Below are 15575 nucleotides of genomic sequence, written 5' to 3'. Positions count from 1 at the left end.
CAGCGCATTTCATAAAAAGTTGACGCTCCAGTAGGAGCGTCAACCTTTTACTGGAGCGACAAGTATGGTTACTGGAGCGTCAAATAGGGTTAAATATTTGACGCTGGTCATGGGGGAGCGTCAAGTTGACACTGTAAAGGGTTTTTCATTGTTAAGAATGGTGTACGTTGTGCTCAGGCATGCCCAAAGGGCTCTTACAAGAGAACAGATATTTAGAGCAATGTCTGTCAGTCTGTGATAATGCTAATAAAGAAAATATTAATGTAATGCTTTCTAGTAGAAATGCTGTTTCTTTTTTTTTGTTCTACCTACCCCCCCCCCCCCAAAAAAAAAAATTATAAAAATTCCTCCGAAACAGCAAATTTTTCAGTCTTTCCCAGGGCAGGCAAAGGGAAAAAAAGGGAGGCAAGTTATAGACAGACTTTAAAAAAAAAAAAATTGAGAGGATTTTTTTTCTTGTGGGAAAAAATAGAGGAAGGTAGATCTATTATGTGGAAGTGTTTAATGCAAGGCCTAAATTAAAAAAGCCCTAGGCCATAAAAAAGGTTACACTTCGTAATTCCGAAGGTCCGTAATTCCGAAACACGTAAATTGCCTATACCTCGATGTTCTGAAAACGTAAAAGAGTTCGTTAATCCGAACATTTGTGGCGTTATTCCGAAGGTTCGACAATCCGAAAACGAAATAAGGTTTGATGTTCCGAAGGTTCGTTAATCCAAGAACGAAATAAGGTTCGTTGTTCCAAAGGTTCGTTAATCCGAAAACGAAATAAGGTTCGTTAGTCCGAAAACGAAATAACGTTCGTTAACCATTTCGTTTTCGGATTAACGAACCTTCGGAATTACGAACCTCACTTCGTTTTCGGACTAACGAACCTTCGGAATAATGAAGCTTCGGAATTACGAATGTATGCGATAAAAAATGATTGCTTTTTTTTTCTGTTTCTGACTTTCTCAAAAAAAAAAAGTTGTGGCCATGGCATTGTTGAATCCATTTACTGAATGGTTATTCACCGTTGAAACCGATAACTTAAAAATCATTTCCATTTTGAACAAAAATAATCTTTTAAGGTCATTTTCGATGTTTCATGCATAATTAGAGCCTACAAATTTACTTGCTTCAGAAGTTCAGGGTGATCATACAGCACTGCACCAGCAGTGGGCCGCCGCCTGCCTTGTTGTTGATACAACCTTGCATTACCGACACAAATAGTCAAGTGTGGGACTGGGATTAAACTTGTACGGTAGAAAATTTGTTGAAGGTGAAATTTCGACCGGCAATAATAATAAATTTTCCCCCTTTTTAAAATAATTTTTTCCCTGGCATAGGGCTAAATGAAATCAATTCTCTGAAAACTTACACAATGGAGAAACAATGCTATGCCATCCTGTGACAAATAGATATTTTCTTCTTACTCTCTTCTAGAATTGCAAACTATCGCCATAGAGCCATCACTCTGCTTCAACTGCTAGTCTTATGCTGCAGACCCTGTTTGCAGCTGCTAAATAATAATTTCGCTCCCGAAAAAATTAATAAGCAAAAAAATAATGATATTCTCTTTCAATTTTTCTTCTTCTAATTTTGCTTCTCAAAGGTGGGATGGGGGGGGGGGGCACGGGCCGGCTGTGCCCCCCCCCCCCCGGATCCGCCAGTGCTTTCTACCAAAACTTATGACTTGAATTGAAAACAAAAAACTGGAGAGAAAGGGGATTTCCCCCTAATCAGCCTCGTACATGACTATTCAAATAAATAGCTGGAAAGTCAAGCTGACTTTCCAGCGAATGTGCTTTTATGAAATGCAAAGTTGCTAGCATAGCAAGTTGCTAGCATAGCAAGTAAAAGCTGCTATTCTACCAGAGTTGCTATGATAGCAACTTGCTATGATAGCAACTCTTTATGAAATGGGCCCCTGATGACCAGATCTTGGATCTCGTCATGTCTACATCCCGAGGGAGAGATGATCAGATGAACAGATCTTGGATCTCGTCATGTCTACATCCTGAAGGAGAGATGATCAGATGAACAGATCTTGGATCTCGTCATGTCTACATCCTGAAGGAGAGATGATCAGATGAACAGATCTTGGATCTCGTCATGTCTACATCCCAAGGGAGAGATGATTAGATGACCAGATCTTGGATCTTGTCATGTCTACATCCTGAAGGAGAGATGATCAGATGAACAGATCTTGGATCTCCTCATGTCTACATCCCAAGGGAGAGATGACCAGATGAACAGATCTTAGATCTCGTCATGTCTACATCCCAAGGGAGAGATGATCAGATGACCAGATCTTGGATCTTGTCATGTCTACATCCCGAGGGAGAGATGATAAGATGAACAGATCTTAGATCTCGTCATGTCTACATCCCGATGGAGAGATGATCAGATGAACAGATCTTAGATCTCGTCATGTCTACATCCTGAAGGAGAGATGATCAGATGAACAGATCTTAGATCTCGTCATGTCTACATCCCGAGAGAGAGATAATCAGATGACCAGATCTTGGATCTCCTCATGTCTACATCCCGAAGGAGAGATGATCAGATGAACAGATCTTGGATCTCGTCATGTCTACATCCCGAGGGAGAGATGATCAGATGACCAGATCTTGGATCTCGTCATGTCTACATCCCGAGGGAGAGATGATCAGATGACCAGATCTTAAATCTTGTCATGTCTACATCCCGAGGTAGAGATGATCAGATGACCAGATCTTGGATCTCCTCATGTCAACATCCTGTGGGAGAGATTCTTGGATCCAAGATCTTATCATCCGATCACCTCTTTCACTGATCTTGGATCTTGTCATGTCTACATCCCGAGGGAGAGATGATCAGATGACCAGATCTTAGATCTTGTCATGTCTACATCCCGAGGTAGAGATGATCAGATGACCAGATCTTGGATCTCGTCATGTCAACATCCTGTGGGAGAGATTCTTGGATCCAAGATCTTATCATCCGATCACCTATTCCACTGATCTTGGATCTCGTCATGTCTACATCCCGAGGGAGAGATGACCAGATGACCAGATCTTGGATCTCTTCACGTCTACATCCGGAGGGAGAGATAATCGGATGACCAGATCTTGGATCTCCTCACGTCTACATCCTGTGGGAGAGATAAAAAGATCTTGGATCCAAGATCTTATCATCCGATCACCTCTTCCACAGGATGCAGACATGACGAGATCCAAGATATTGTCATCTGATCATCTCTCCCACGGGATGTAGACATGACGAGATCCAAGAGAAAAATGTTCTACGATCATTGCTAAGCTTTGGGGCCTTCGGGCCGAGATCTTAGATCTCGTCATGTCTACATCCTGTGGGAATGATGATGAGAAAAAAAAATCTGTGGGAGAGATAAAAAGATCTTGGATCCAAGATCTTATCATCCGATCACCTCTTCCACAGGATGCAGACATGACGAGATCCAAGATATTGTCATCTCATCATCTCTCCCACAGGACGTAGACATGACGAGATCCAAGATCTTATCACCTGATCACCTCTTCCACTGGATGTAGACATTACGAGATCCAAGATCTTGTCATCTGAATAACTCTCCCACAGGATGTAGACATGACAAGATGTTTATCTGAACATATGGGTGGCATTTTTAAGCTTCCATACTTCCGTACAAGGAAAATACAGGAAAAGAAAAAGAGTTTTAGGGGAAAACAAAAATTGATTTGTGACGTCATATATGCGAGCAGCATTCCTACATAGCGAATGGTAAAAAATCGAAGAAATGTCCATTTCTCAGAAAATTGAAGATGGTTTTTACTGTACCTTTTCATCTATCAATAGAAAAAAATTTCACTCCCGATCATGAAACGAAAATTAAGTCACCAGGAACCATTAACCCTTATTAAACTGGGGGGGGGGGGGTCAATTTGACCCCCCTCGACACTCGACAAATTTTATCACTACGCCGTCGCGCAAAGTTTTTTTATCGCGCCGGCGCCGCCGCTCACTTTCAAGTCTTGCGCATCTTTTAAGACCAAAATTGCGACGCCCGGGGATGCGGTTATGAAATTACGCAACATTTTGTAAGTGCATGTCAGACCCGAAATTGCTCAAAAACGTGATTCCGTGTACAAAGTCAATGCAAATTGTGTTTTTAAATAAAAAATCATAGATGTATGATTATTTTTACTTTTGTTGGTTTAAATGGATTTATGTTATGCTATTTATGATCATCGCAGAAGGGTCCCCGACAAAGTTCATTGGAAAAAACAAAGAAATACATAAGAATTTAAAAAACAATAAAATACATTAAAAATTAATAATATTTTTGCAATTTTTTTGTAGATATTTGTTAGAAATGTAATAATTGATACTCCAACCAAAAATTAGCATTCTACTAGCTATATAAATTGAGTTAAAGGCAAAAGCATACACAAAAAACAAAATTTAGGGCAAATTTCATACGCTTATTTGCATAATTAATTAATTAAAAATATAAAGAATTATTATTTTTTTAATGTTACCATACAGTCTTGTAGTTTACATCCGGCTTTACGGCCGTGCACATTTTCGCAGCGATCGCGTGATCAGCGGCCGAGATCTGAGGGGCCGGGGGGGTCCAAATTGACCCCCCCCCCCAGTATATACTGGTCTGAAATAGCCCAGTTAAGATAGGGTTAAACAAGTGAAATTCATGCATTTTATGGTACATAACATATGGGGTAGCTGCTCGTTTATGACATCACAAATCCAAAACTTAAAATTCTCATAATTAACTCTCTTAATCTTTAACAGATTTTCCTCAAACCTTCGCCATTATTATTTATTTCTGCTATTTTTACATCAAACTTTCTTCAGGGTGAACTTCCCCTATAAATATATGAACCATGCACTTACATGATTCTGCAGACACTGCTTTTACGTCAGCAGACAGGGCAAGCTTCGCTGGTACATCTGAAAAGGACCTCTCTATGCGGATCCACATTGAGTTCACTGGCGGGGTTATATCTCCAAGGTTTGATTCTTCATTGAACAGGATCCCTTTAACCTGAAATCCATTATAGAATGACCGATAGCTCATTAGGCAACTTAATTGTCAAAATTCTGCACTGTGTCTTTTAGCAGATATCCGGCGAAGAGGGCATAAATGCATCTTTTCATTGTGTCTTTCTTGCATTCCCCAATAATTTGTCTATTATGAAATGATTGATTTGATTTATTGTTTTCTTCTGCCTTCATAACATTCATATAAAATACAATCCTCATTACGTAAAAAATATAATATACCGGTAATTGATATTGGTATGAATCATAAAGAAAACAAAAAAGTTCTTCTAATCAAATATGATCTACTGAGGGGATTGGTACCGAACACTGGCTTGCAGGATTCCTGCTGCAGGAAAGATACTCAGGCTTTTGACAATCATGTCTGACTGATCGAAGGAATCATGAGAAGTTCCATCATTCTCCAGGAAGTTTATATACAGTATATAAGACGCTTCCTATCATGCTCTGCTTCTATCCAAACATTGAGCACTTTTCCTAAACTTGATACATTTACTTTGTATATATATATATATATATATATATATATATATTGGCGAAGAAGCTCAAAAAGCATTGAAGCTAGACACGTAGCCTGGATTTCTTCAACTTTTATTAGTACAAGCTTTCGGCCATTTAGTAGGGCCGTCTTCAGGTAACTGAAGATGTAAAAGACATAATGGCTTTACAATTACCATGCATATATTTGGATTAATTTACTAAATTAATCCAAGACGCGAATGTATATGAATCAATACCTTTCCTTAATATGTACTCAATATATATTATACAGTACACACACCACAGTATGTCTATATACTTTCATAAAATATTTGTAATAACAATCTGTGCAAACTTAATCTATTTTAATAGCTTTTGGATAATCTTAATTAAGCATTACCAATACAACTTCTTTTGAGATATATATTATTTTGAGATATATGTATCATTAAACATTTTGGGATATATGTATCATACAGCACACATAACACAATATGTCTACATACTTTCAAAGAAATGTTTGGAATAAAAATCTGCGTAAACTTAATTGATTTTAATAGCTATTGGATAATCCTAATTAAACATTACCGATGTAAAACATTTTCTTTTAAGATATACCTATATTAAGTAAATTAATCCAAATATATGCATGGTAAAAAATTGTAAAGCCATTATGTCTTTTACATCTTCAGATACCTGAAGAAGGCCCAACTAAATGGCCGAAAGCTTGTACTAATAAAAGTTGAAGAAATCCAGGCTACGTCTCTAGCTTCAATGCTTTTTGAGCTTCTTCGCCAATATAAAAATTATTACTCACTGAAGCACCCACGCAATGTTTAGGTCCTTGCTCATCACAATTATATATATATATATATAAATATACAATGCTGTTCTTAACTTACACACAACTCTATGCATGGCTGATAATCCTTTCTTAGATGCTTGAAAAAGTACATCATAAGCTTTAAATGATCTAGAATTTGGCAAAATTGATCAATATCATCCCACACAAGGACTTGGTTTAATGTAGAAGAAATTCAATGACAACTAAAAATGAGAAAAAAAAGGTATGAAATTTGAGGTTCACTAAAGCGTGGGATGTGCACACTGTGAAATATCAGTGAAACTTTAAGGAGCAGTCCAGAAACGATGTGAAAAATCTCCTGTATCTTGTCTTTAATAATAATAGATAATAGATAATTTTACAGCATCAAAATTTAATAGTATAAAAATGAGTTGCTCTTTGTTACAGAATAATTTTCTCACTTTTCTTGTTTTGAGACCAAAATTTCAGAACCTTTCATGGTGACTTTTTGTTGGTTTTGGGGTGGCTGGCCACATACATGTATAATACTTTATGTAAAACTAGACCTTGAATAAAACACTGGTTTCATCACTATCATCTAGTCCAGTTCCAATAGTGAGAGTGTGAGATGCCTCCAAGTTGATACTCAGCACATGAAGCAAAATCCTTGATGGAGGAACTACTTGTACTGTCCATATCATTTGAAGAGGTTGACTCGTAGAAAGCATTGGGTATCCAGGACTCTTAATACTAGCTGTCTCTCCAAAGTTCAGCAAAATACTTTGCAAAGGACCTGAATAACAATTATTATCATTATCATCATTACTATTCTCATTTTATTCAGGAAAGAAATACAAAATACAATGGCATACAAAAATGGAAATACATGTATATTCCCCTTGGAAAGTTGGGGCATAGCAAATATTAACTATACAAGTGCGGCGCCTCTGGCAGTCCCGCCTGCATTAGGCCAATATAACAGCATTGCTGAAAATGACTATAGAATAATCATTCACAAAAAACACTGATCAAATGCTATGTTCATTGACCCTAAATGACCTTTTTACCTTGATCAAGTGACCTCAGACTTGTGCAAGATGATCAGGAATACTTGTTTACCACTATGTCCACACTTCATGAACTGTTTCCATAAACTTTCAAAGTTATGACGGCAATTCAAAAATACCCCCAGTTGGGCAAAAGTTTGGCCATTGACACCAAATGGTAATTCTTTGTTTGACTGCTATTGAGTCCATTTGTGCATTATGCTTCTTTGACCTCAATAGGTCTGTAACTTCTTAGTTATTGAGGCAATCAATTAAACATGCCAATGGTCATACTGTGAACTTGAATAAACCAGTAAGTTTGTTTAATCCCATCTCATTTTCATTGGTCTTTCTTTTGCCATTTTTTGACTTTGGATTCCGGAACCAATTGACTTGAGGGACTACAGCCTCTTTGTTATCAAAACAATCTCTTAATTATTGACATGTTCTCAGTAAAAATTATTGAAGCTAGCCTGTGTCAATTTTTTTTTCATTTTGACTGAGTGGAATTTGTGTAGTGCGCTTATGAAATTTGATAAGTTTCTTTTGGAATTCAGTTTACATATCATATAAATATACATACCTATGTAAAAAAAAAAGACTCATATATTTACCACAGTTTTCTTCATCATCGTAGCCTGGGCAGTTCACAATACCATCACATATCCTCTGTGGAATGATCACTCTGTCACTGTCTTTACACATGCTGATCCCTTCAAAAGAAAGAAAAAAGAAGATCTTATACATAATCAAAATAACACTTACATGTACATTTTCAAAGACTGAGCCAAAGGAGCCTTTCATGTGAAGTGCAATGGTGGGTGTAGACAGGATGAATGCAATACCATTTCATGGGCTATATTGTTTTTGCACAATAGTCAGCCTCTCAATTTTGTTTGTCTAATCCAGCTGGATCCAGGCTGTTTAAAGTGTGCCATGTGGGCAATACCAGATAATAATCAAAGTAATGTAAATGTCCGTCCAACCCTACTTGAAATAATTTTTTTTCCACTTATGAAAATTTGGATTCTGGCTTGATCAGTTTATGACGTGTAGTAATAACAAAAAAAAAAGAATGTTAGGTGTACAACAAATCATTTTATGATTGTTTGACAATACCAATAATTATTATACCTAACTGCTGAAGAAAATTTAGTCTAGATTACAACAGTTGTGAGAGATGCACCCGGGGGGGGGGGGGGGGGGGCACTCAGTATATAATGCATAGTGGGTATGTGCCCCGGAGGGGACCCCATTTTTACACTCAAATTTCCGTTCCAAGGCATAGCATTTTTATCTTATTGAGAAAAGGAACAAAGAAAGCCGCTCCAAGGCATAGCATTTCCTTCTTATCGAGAAAAAAAGAAGAACGAAATCCGCTCCAAAGCTTCGCATATTTTTCGTTACGCCGTTCCGGTCGCATTTATCTGCTACAAGGAGCTGCAATTTTGGTGAAAAGCGGCCGTAGAGCGCTTTTCGACCGTCGCCTAAGCCCGAGCACACCCGGCGGAGGCCGCGCTTGCTGCGTCATGCACGATTGCCCGTTCCATAGGGATGCATATACGCACTCACAGAGATACGGAGATCCGTTCCGAGGACCCCCGTTTTACAAACATTTGTAGTTCCGAAGCCCGTTCCGAGGACCCTTCTTTTTACAATAAGCCCGCTCCAAGGCCCCCGTTTTTTGCCTCGCCCGCGACACACCCCTACCACTTTTTTGGTCGAGTGCCCCCCCCCGGGGAGATGCACAAAATGTCAACAAGAGAAAAAAAAGAGAAGCAAAAATAGGGAAAAGGAAAAGGGAATTTAAAATGGAGGAAGAAAAGGAAAGGGGAAAATGAAATATAAAATGTAATGGTAATGGAAAGGAAACGGACAAGAAAAAAAGAAATTGAAATTCAATTTATACCTGGTTCATGGACAGCTATCACCTCTGCCATGAATTCAAATAACCTGGAGATGACGTAGACGGTGATCCGGAGACCACTGCTGGTGATGACCTTATCAGGAGCCTCATGGGAATCCAGGGAACGTCGCCCTTGCAAGGTGAATACTTCCCCACCGGTCTCGGCCGTGAATGCGATGGCATCCTGGTGAAACCGCAAATCAAGCGATCCTATCATGACTACCAAGACATGGTTGGGGTTGACTGCTCGGACAACCCATTCAATCGAAACAACACCCTCAAAGAAACCAGGATTGATATTTGACAGAAACGTCACACTTTCTCCTTCCTCCAACTCGAATGGACCTGAAAATTACCAGAAATTTATTCATTCATCATTACATGTATTTCTGATTTGTGATCGTGATATCTTTAGACAATTTTTTTTAATGTGAAAAAGGTGGAAATAATGAGATGGTTGACAAGGGATACAGTAAAGAAAGATGATATAACTAAAAAGGATACACATAAACATTACATGTACACACGGTTATAGACTCTAGGTCATACTGTAATTCAGCAGTTAAATGTTGAGGAAACTATGAGCCAACTTATACAAAGACGTCACAAAACTGTTCTTAATTGTAAGGTAAATTAAAAGAAAAGACCTTACTGCAATCCTTTTCATCTTCCGATTTAGAACAGTCTGGTCGGCCATCGCAAGTAGATGTTATTGAGATAACCTCCGCATTATCACAAAAGAACAGTTCTGTGGAATATATTGAGAAGTTTCTTTTTAGATTAAAAACTCTGAATAATTTATTATTTGAGGCCAGTAGAATGACTTGGTGTGTGGGGAAGGGGGTACACCCAGATTTCTGCATTCTGCACAATTTGTTTCATGCTTTAACAAAGAATAAGTGGGACAGAATTTCCACTAGCTCTCATCAATTTGAACCACTATAAATGTTGTACTTAAATGCTTGATGACAATGAAACTTGAATTTACAAATTAATGATTGGATAGTTACCAAATCCCTTTAAATAGTTATTCAGTTTGCTCTTTTCTTTTCTGGCCACCAATAAGCCAGTTCGTAGTTCCTTTCTGCGCATGATCAAAAGATTCTATGCATGATCAGAGGAAGGTCATTTGTACTAAGTGACAAGGTGGTTTAAAATCTAATGAGATAAGCAGCAACTTTGATGTCTTGATTATTCATATATTCTTTTCAATTGTGGTTTTCATTTACATCCACAAAAAACAATAATGCGTCCACGAACGACTGGTATGTCAGTTTGCCAAGTACATTGTGCAACATGCTATGATATGCATTCAAAGTAGGAATGCAACAATACCTTCATAAAGTGTTCATTGGTGTGATATTCTAGTCACCTGGTCTATTCAATTTCTTCATCCTGCTATGTAAGGCAAGATTACGTAATATCTTGCTTTGAAATCTGCCTATCATAATGAAAGCAATGAAAGGTCATTTGACCAAAATTGTCCATGAAGTAACTACAAACTGGTCTATTGACGCACTTTATGGACTGCTACAGAATGTGCATTTGTATAATAAAATCTGACGTTTTATGACACTGAAACTACCATATTTTCATATAATTTCGTAACTTCTATGAACACTTTTTGAGTGTCAAATATATGTACACTGCGATAGAAAGAAAGAAGTGATATATGATAGAGTAACGTGGAAGAGAGAGAGTAAACAACAAATTATAAATATTGCAATTATGAGGGTAAATGGGATAAAAACAAAAAGCCTAAACCTACGATCCTCATTGATCAGGCTCAGCTCAAGACGGAACCCAGAAAATGATAAAAAGTTGTCACTAGTAAACCTCATCCACATGAACGTCCCAGTGGACATGATGTCATTATTGAAGTTCCCATTCTGAATGATGATCTGCTCACGACCAGAAAACACTGTGAGAACGTCAAATAAAGCCTCCACTTGGAAGTCAAGGACTTTGACCGTGATACGAAAGTTGGTAGGGGAGTTGATAACCCACAAAACATTGGCGTTGAGAGGATAGTTTTCAGGGAAGTTTGGTGAAGTAATAGTCGTTGTCTCCGAGGGCACAAGCGTAACTAAAATCGACCCTGTTGAACACAAAATTACCATGAAGGATGAAGGGTTATTCCATAATTAAAAATTTCATTTAAAAATGTAAATGCATATTCAAGCAATTTCAAAATGCACATCTCTTTCCATATCATTCTTATCATACTACGTATGTGATAAGTCCCCCCAAAACCAACAATAGGTCGCATATGAAGGTTCTCTGAATAAAAATAGCAGAAATACAGTATTTACTTGGTCTTCAAGAAGTGAAGATGAGAAAATTAGCTTAGTTGAAAGAGTAATTCTCCTCCTTCGTACTGTCAAATTTTGAAGATGTAAAGTTTAAGAAAAGACAAGATACACAAGTTTCTTTGAATTTCTTTGAAACCATTTTTGCGGGCTGCTTGAAAGTTTCATTGAAATTACCAAGTGTGCACATCCCATGCTTGAGTGATCCCCAAACTTCAAACCTTGTTTGTTTGTTTTAATCGTCTTACAATTAACAAAGCTGCAGAGAATATAAAACTCTGCAGCCCGTCTAGTTTCCCTCACTTAAAAACCTGAACATATGTAACACCTACTCTTAAACAATTGCACTGGCTCCCCATCAAATGTTGTATACAATTCAAAATTTTACTTCTAACATTCAAATATCTTCATGATATGCTCCAAAATATCTCTCTGAATTAACCCTATCTTAACTGGGCTATTTCAGACCAGTATATACTGGCGCGATCAACGGCCGAGATCTGAGGGGGGGGGTCAAATTGACCCCCCCCCCAGTATATACTGGTCTGATAAGGGTTAATACAGGCATACACTCCCAGTAGGTCCCTCCGTTCTGCAAATCAAACTTTCTTAACTGTCATAAAAGCAAAAAGATAAATTTTTTGGTCCTTTTCAAGCTCTGCCCCACCTCTTTGGAATATTCTTCCAGCTTCCCTTCATTGTATCCCAAATATCACATCATTCAGATCCAATTTAAAGACTTATCTCATGAAGAAAGCATATTCAACATGGCCCCATTTACAGTGTCCTCAATATTTTTTAAATTTTTTGTTATATAATTTCTAATTCACTTTTGTTTGTTTATTTCATATGTTTTACATTGTGAAGCACTTTGATATGGATTTCATGAAAAGCGCTATATAAGACTTATTATTATTAAGAACATAACATCAACCATGTCTCATACCAGCTTCAGGGCAGATACTGTCCAGAGGCTCGCAGCAATCGCCAAATTGATAACACTGGAAATCACAGGAGCAGTCACCGCGATCACAGCTTTCTGCGTTATCAGTACAGCAACTCTCTCTTCCACATACGCCTGTAGTGTCCATTCCTTCAGCAATGATAAATTAAAATGTGGCTGGTCACTTGATTTTGAACATTCATTACTCCAATGGTTTAAATACTCCTAAGGTTTGATGTTCTGAAAAATTAATCGGTCCAACGTCTGTTCCCTTGAATGTTCAGTTTTCCGAAAAAGATGTTTAAACTATATTCTGTGCGGATTAAAAAACCTTCCAGATAACAAATATATGAAATAATTCAACATACACTCAAACTCACAAACCCCTATTCACTTTTTAGAAAAATGAACATCAATAGTAGCATGCAATATGTGCGTTTCAGAAAAAGGCCCATCACAAACAAATCTTCAGAATTAAGAGAGCTTATAAATGCTTTTTTTATATCAAAATCATAGCAGTGTATCCTCCCTTTGCACCCAGTTCTACATACGCTGTGACCCCCTATGATGGAAAAGAGGACCTACACAATTTTTTAAACAAATGGCACAGAGACCATACGGTGGGCCTTCCATAATTGTCCTCATTGCAACATAATCTACAAAAGGATTTTTTTTATATAAAACCTTTTTTTATAATTTTCAGTTATAATAAAGTTTTATTCAAAATGTGCATTGAAAAAATGAAGTCATGAAACATTGTGACAAATCTTTTTTTCAATTATGACTTATGCAAAGCGCCCCCCCCCCTCCTTCCCCAGAATAGACAAGTAAGGGTTCAGATACTTTGTGGACAAAAATTATTTAAAAAGTATTAATAATGATGTGTAAATTCATTGTAAACACAAACTGTAAATTTACACAGTGGCATTGCATTCTGATGGAGGGGGCGGGGTCTAATTTCATTCTTGAGAAGTAGTTGTACAGAACAAAGAAAGAGCCAAAGTGTAAAAGAGAATACTCAAAGAGATTCCAATTGTAAATTTCATTTTTGCAGTGAGATTAACAACTTTCACTATGTGTTTCTGTTATGATTAAATCTGTACTTCTAAAATTTTGTCTGAATATTTAAAGATTCGTCATAACCCAAAGACTTTCCTGTGTGTTAGCTTAAGAACAATTTCCTTACCTTTGGCTATGGCTTTGAGGGTTATGTGGAATCCCTTGCGAGTAACGATTTGGTCACTCTCAAATCGTATCACAAGTTTTGTCTCTACACTCAAATCAAAGTCCCTTGGTTTATCGTTGCCCGAGAACTGCCTAAATGGGGGAGCTGAAAATAGGTTCGCGCGATACAGAGATAGGGTATCATACCGAGATTCTATATCAAACTCGATGAAACGGAAAAGTACAAGGGAGTCAGGTGGGGGTGTAATCTCCCATGTTTGATGAAAATTCACTGGGTAGTTATTAGGAAAATTTTCCGATGTTATCACAGAAAGAGTTCCAAAGGTGAGACTGAGTTCAACAGCATCAGCTGTAATAAAGAAAAAAGAATTGATTTTAGCCTAGAAATGTTACTAAACACTGGACAGATGTGTATAACAGGCCCCCTAAAATCTAGGCCGTCGAACACATGAACGCACCACAAATTCGCTGGCATGTTGCCTAGGACATATATTTCAATAATGTATAGTTACATTTATTTCATGAGAATTGATAAATATTTTTATGCTAATAATGTATGCATAATTAGTATGCAAAATCATACTTTTTGCTCTAACTCCCTATGTAAAGCTTGAAATATCCATTTTTTTGTATAGAAACCCTTTGTCATGTACTTAGCAAATGTACATAAAATTGTGATGACAGATCAGTTTCTTATGTATTTCTTTTCTTTAACCTTTTTTTATTGCTTTTTAATGAACTTGGTCGGGGACTCTTTACAATCATAAACAGCATAAAATAAACCCAATTAAATTAGCAAAAGTAAAAATAATCATACACACTTTATAATGACTTTATATATGAAATTATGTTCTTGAGCAATTTTGGGCCGATCCTCACGTTCTGAAAATATTGTGAGAAAAGTCAAAGGGGGGACTCAGAGCGCCCCCCCCCCAGCCTAGATAAGGTTAAAACACAACTTTAAACCAAAGTTGAAATTAAAGCACAGATCAGAAAATGGGTATAGTTGATTTATACCTATATCCACTCAAGAGTGTGTCAAACCTCATGAGCATCAATTCAATTCAATTAAACATTTATTTCTTTCCAATATACAGGTTACACGTAAATCCAATTTCATACAAAATGGAAAGATCAGTAATATAGTAATATAACACAGGGGTGTGAGTGGTCACAAATAAAAAGATCTGAAAAAAGCTCAAGAGTGTTGAAAAAGTCTGAAATAGAAAGAGCTCCCATACTTTTTGTACAGAGGAAGGCCAAAAATAAGCTGAAATTAAGCTGAAAATCAAAACAAAAAAATCTGAAATCAGATAAAAATCTGAACTCTCACACCTCTGATAACAATGAATGTAAATCCAATATATAATTTATGTACATGGAAAAGGCATAAAAACCCAGAAAGTAGCAGGTGTTTGTGTTGGGATACGCCTGTAAGAGTATACAACTGAACAACAAATACCAAAAGAAAGGGCTAAGTAAAGGTAAAGAAATAGAGGGGAAGAGCTAGAGGGGCGAGCAAGTATTGAAGAGCGGGCATGAATTACATGTAATGTACTTCGCAGGATACAAGATGAATATACATGATAGTACAACAGGCATTTATGATACAAAATGGCAACAACGAATGCATAGTGATTATATTATATAACTTATTACGCAACAGGCACGTATTCAGCTCTCATGAATTTGCGAAATTTGCAAAAAATTCCCTATTACCATTGAAATTTGCAATAACATACAAGCATTGGTAGGTGTTTTAATTCATAATCCCATTTGAACGGTTCGTTGTGCTGCTTCAGCAACTGATCCAGCTACAACAAAAGTCAGAGGAACCTTGCAAGTGAAAGCTTTCCCCCAA

General features: G+C 37.2%; 1 protein-coding gene across 1 annotated transcript in view; it reads right to left on the bottom strand.

The window, feature by feature from the left end:
* The window catches only part of LOC135156797 (uncharacterized), an 87330-nt gene that overhangs the window by 23128 nt on the left and 48627 nt on the right, over positions 1 to 15575 (bottom strand). The window contains exons 22-29 of the mRNA XM_064110281.1: positions 13716 to 14063; positions 12533 to 12679; positions 11046 to 11375; positions 9930 to 10025; positions 9281 to 9622; positions 7986 to 8084; positions 6892 to 7118; positions 4873 to 5023 (exon numbers count right to left, since the gene is read on the bottom strand). Coding sequence (XP_063966351.1) covers positions 4873 to 5023; positions 6892 to 7118; positions 7986 to 8084; positions 9281 to 9622; positions 9930 to 10025; positions 11046 to 11375; positions 12533 to 12679; positions 13716 to 14063 — 1740 coding nt within the window. The remainder of the gene's footprint in view (positions 1 to 4872; positions 5024 to 6891; positions 7119 to 7985; positions 8085 to 9280; positions 9623 to 9929; positions 10026 to 11045; positions 11376 to 12532; positions 12680 to 13715; positions 14064 to 15575) is intronic.

Source organism: Lytechinus pictus, chromosome 15 (assembly GCF_037042905.1).
Source record: "Lytechinus pictus isolate F3 Inbred chromosome 15, Lp3.0, whole genome shotgun sequence".
Lineage (NCBI taxonomy): Eukaryota > Metazoa > Echinodermata > Echinoidea > Temnopleuroida > Toxopneustidae > Lytechinus > Lytechinus pictus.
The sequence above is the reverse complement of the archived record's forward strand: the minus strand, read 5'-3'. Positions and strand labels throughout refer to the sequence as shown.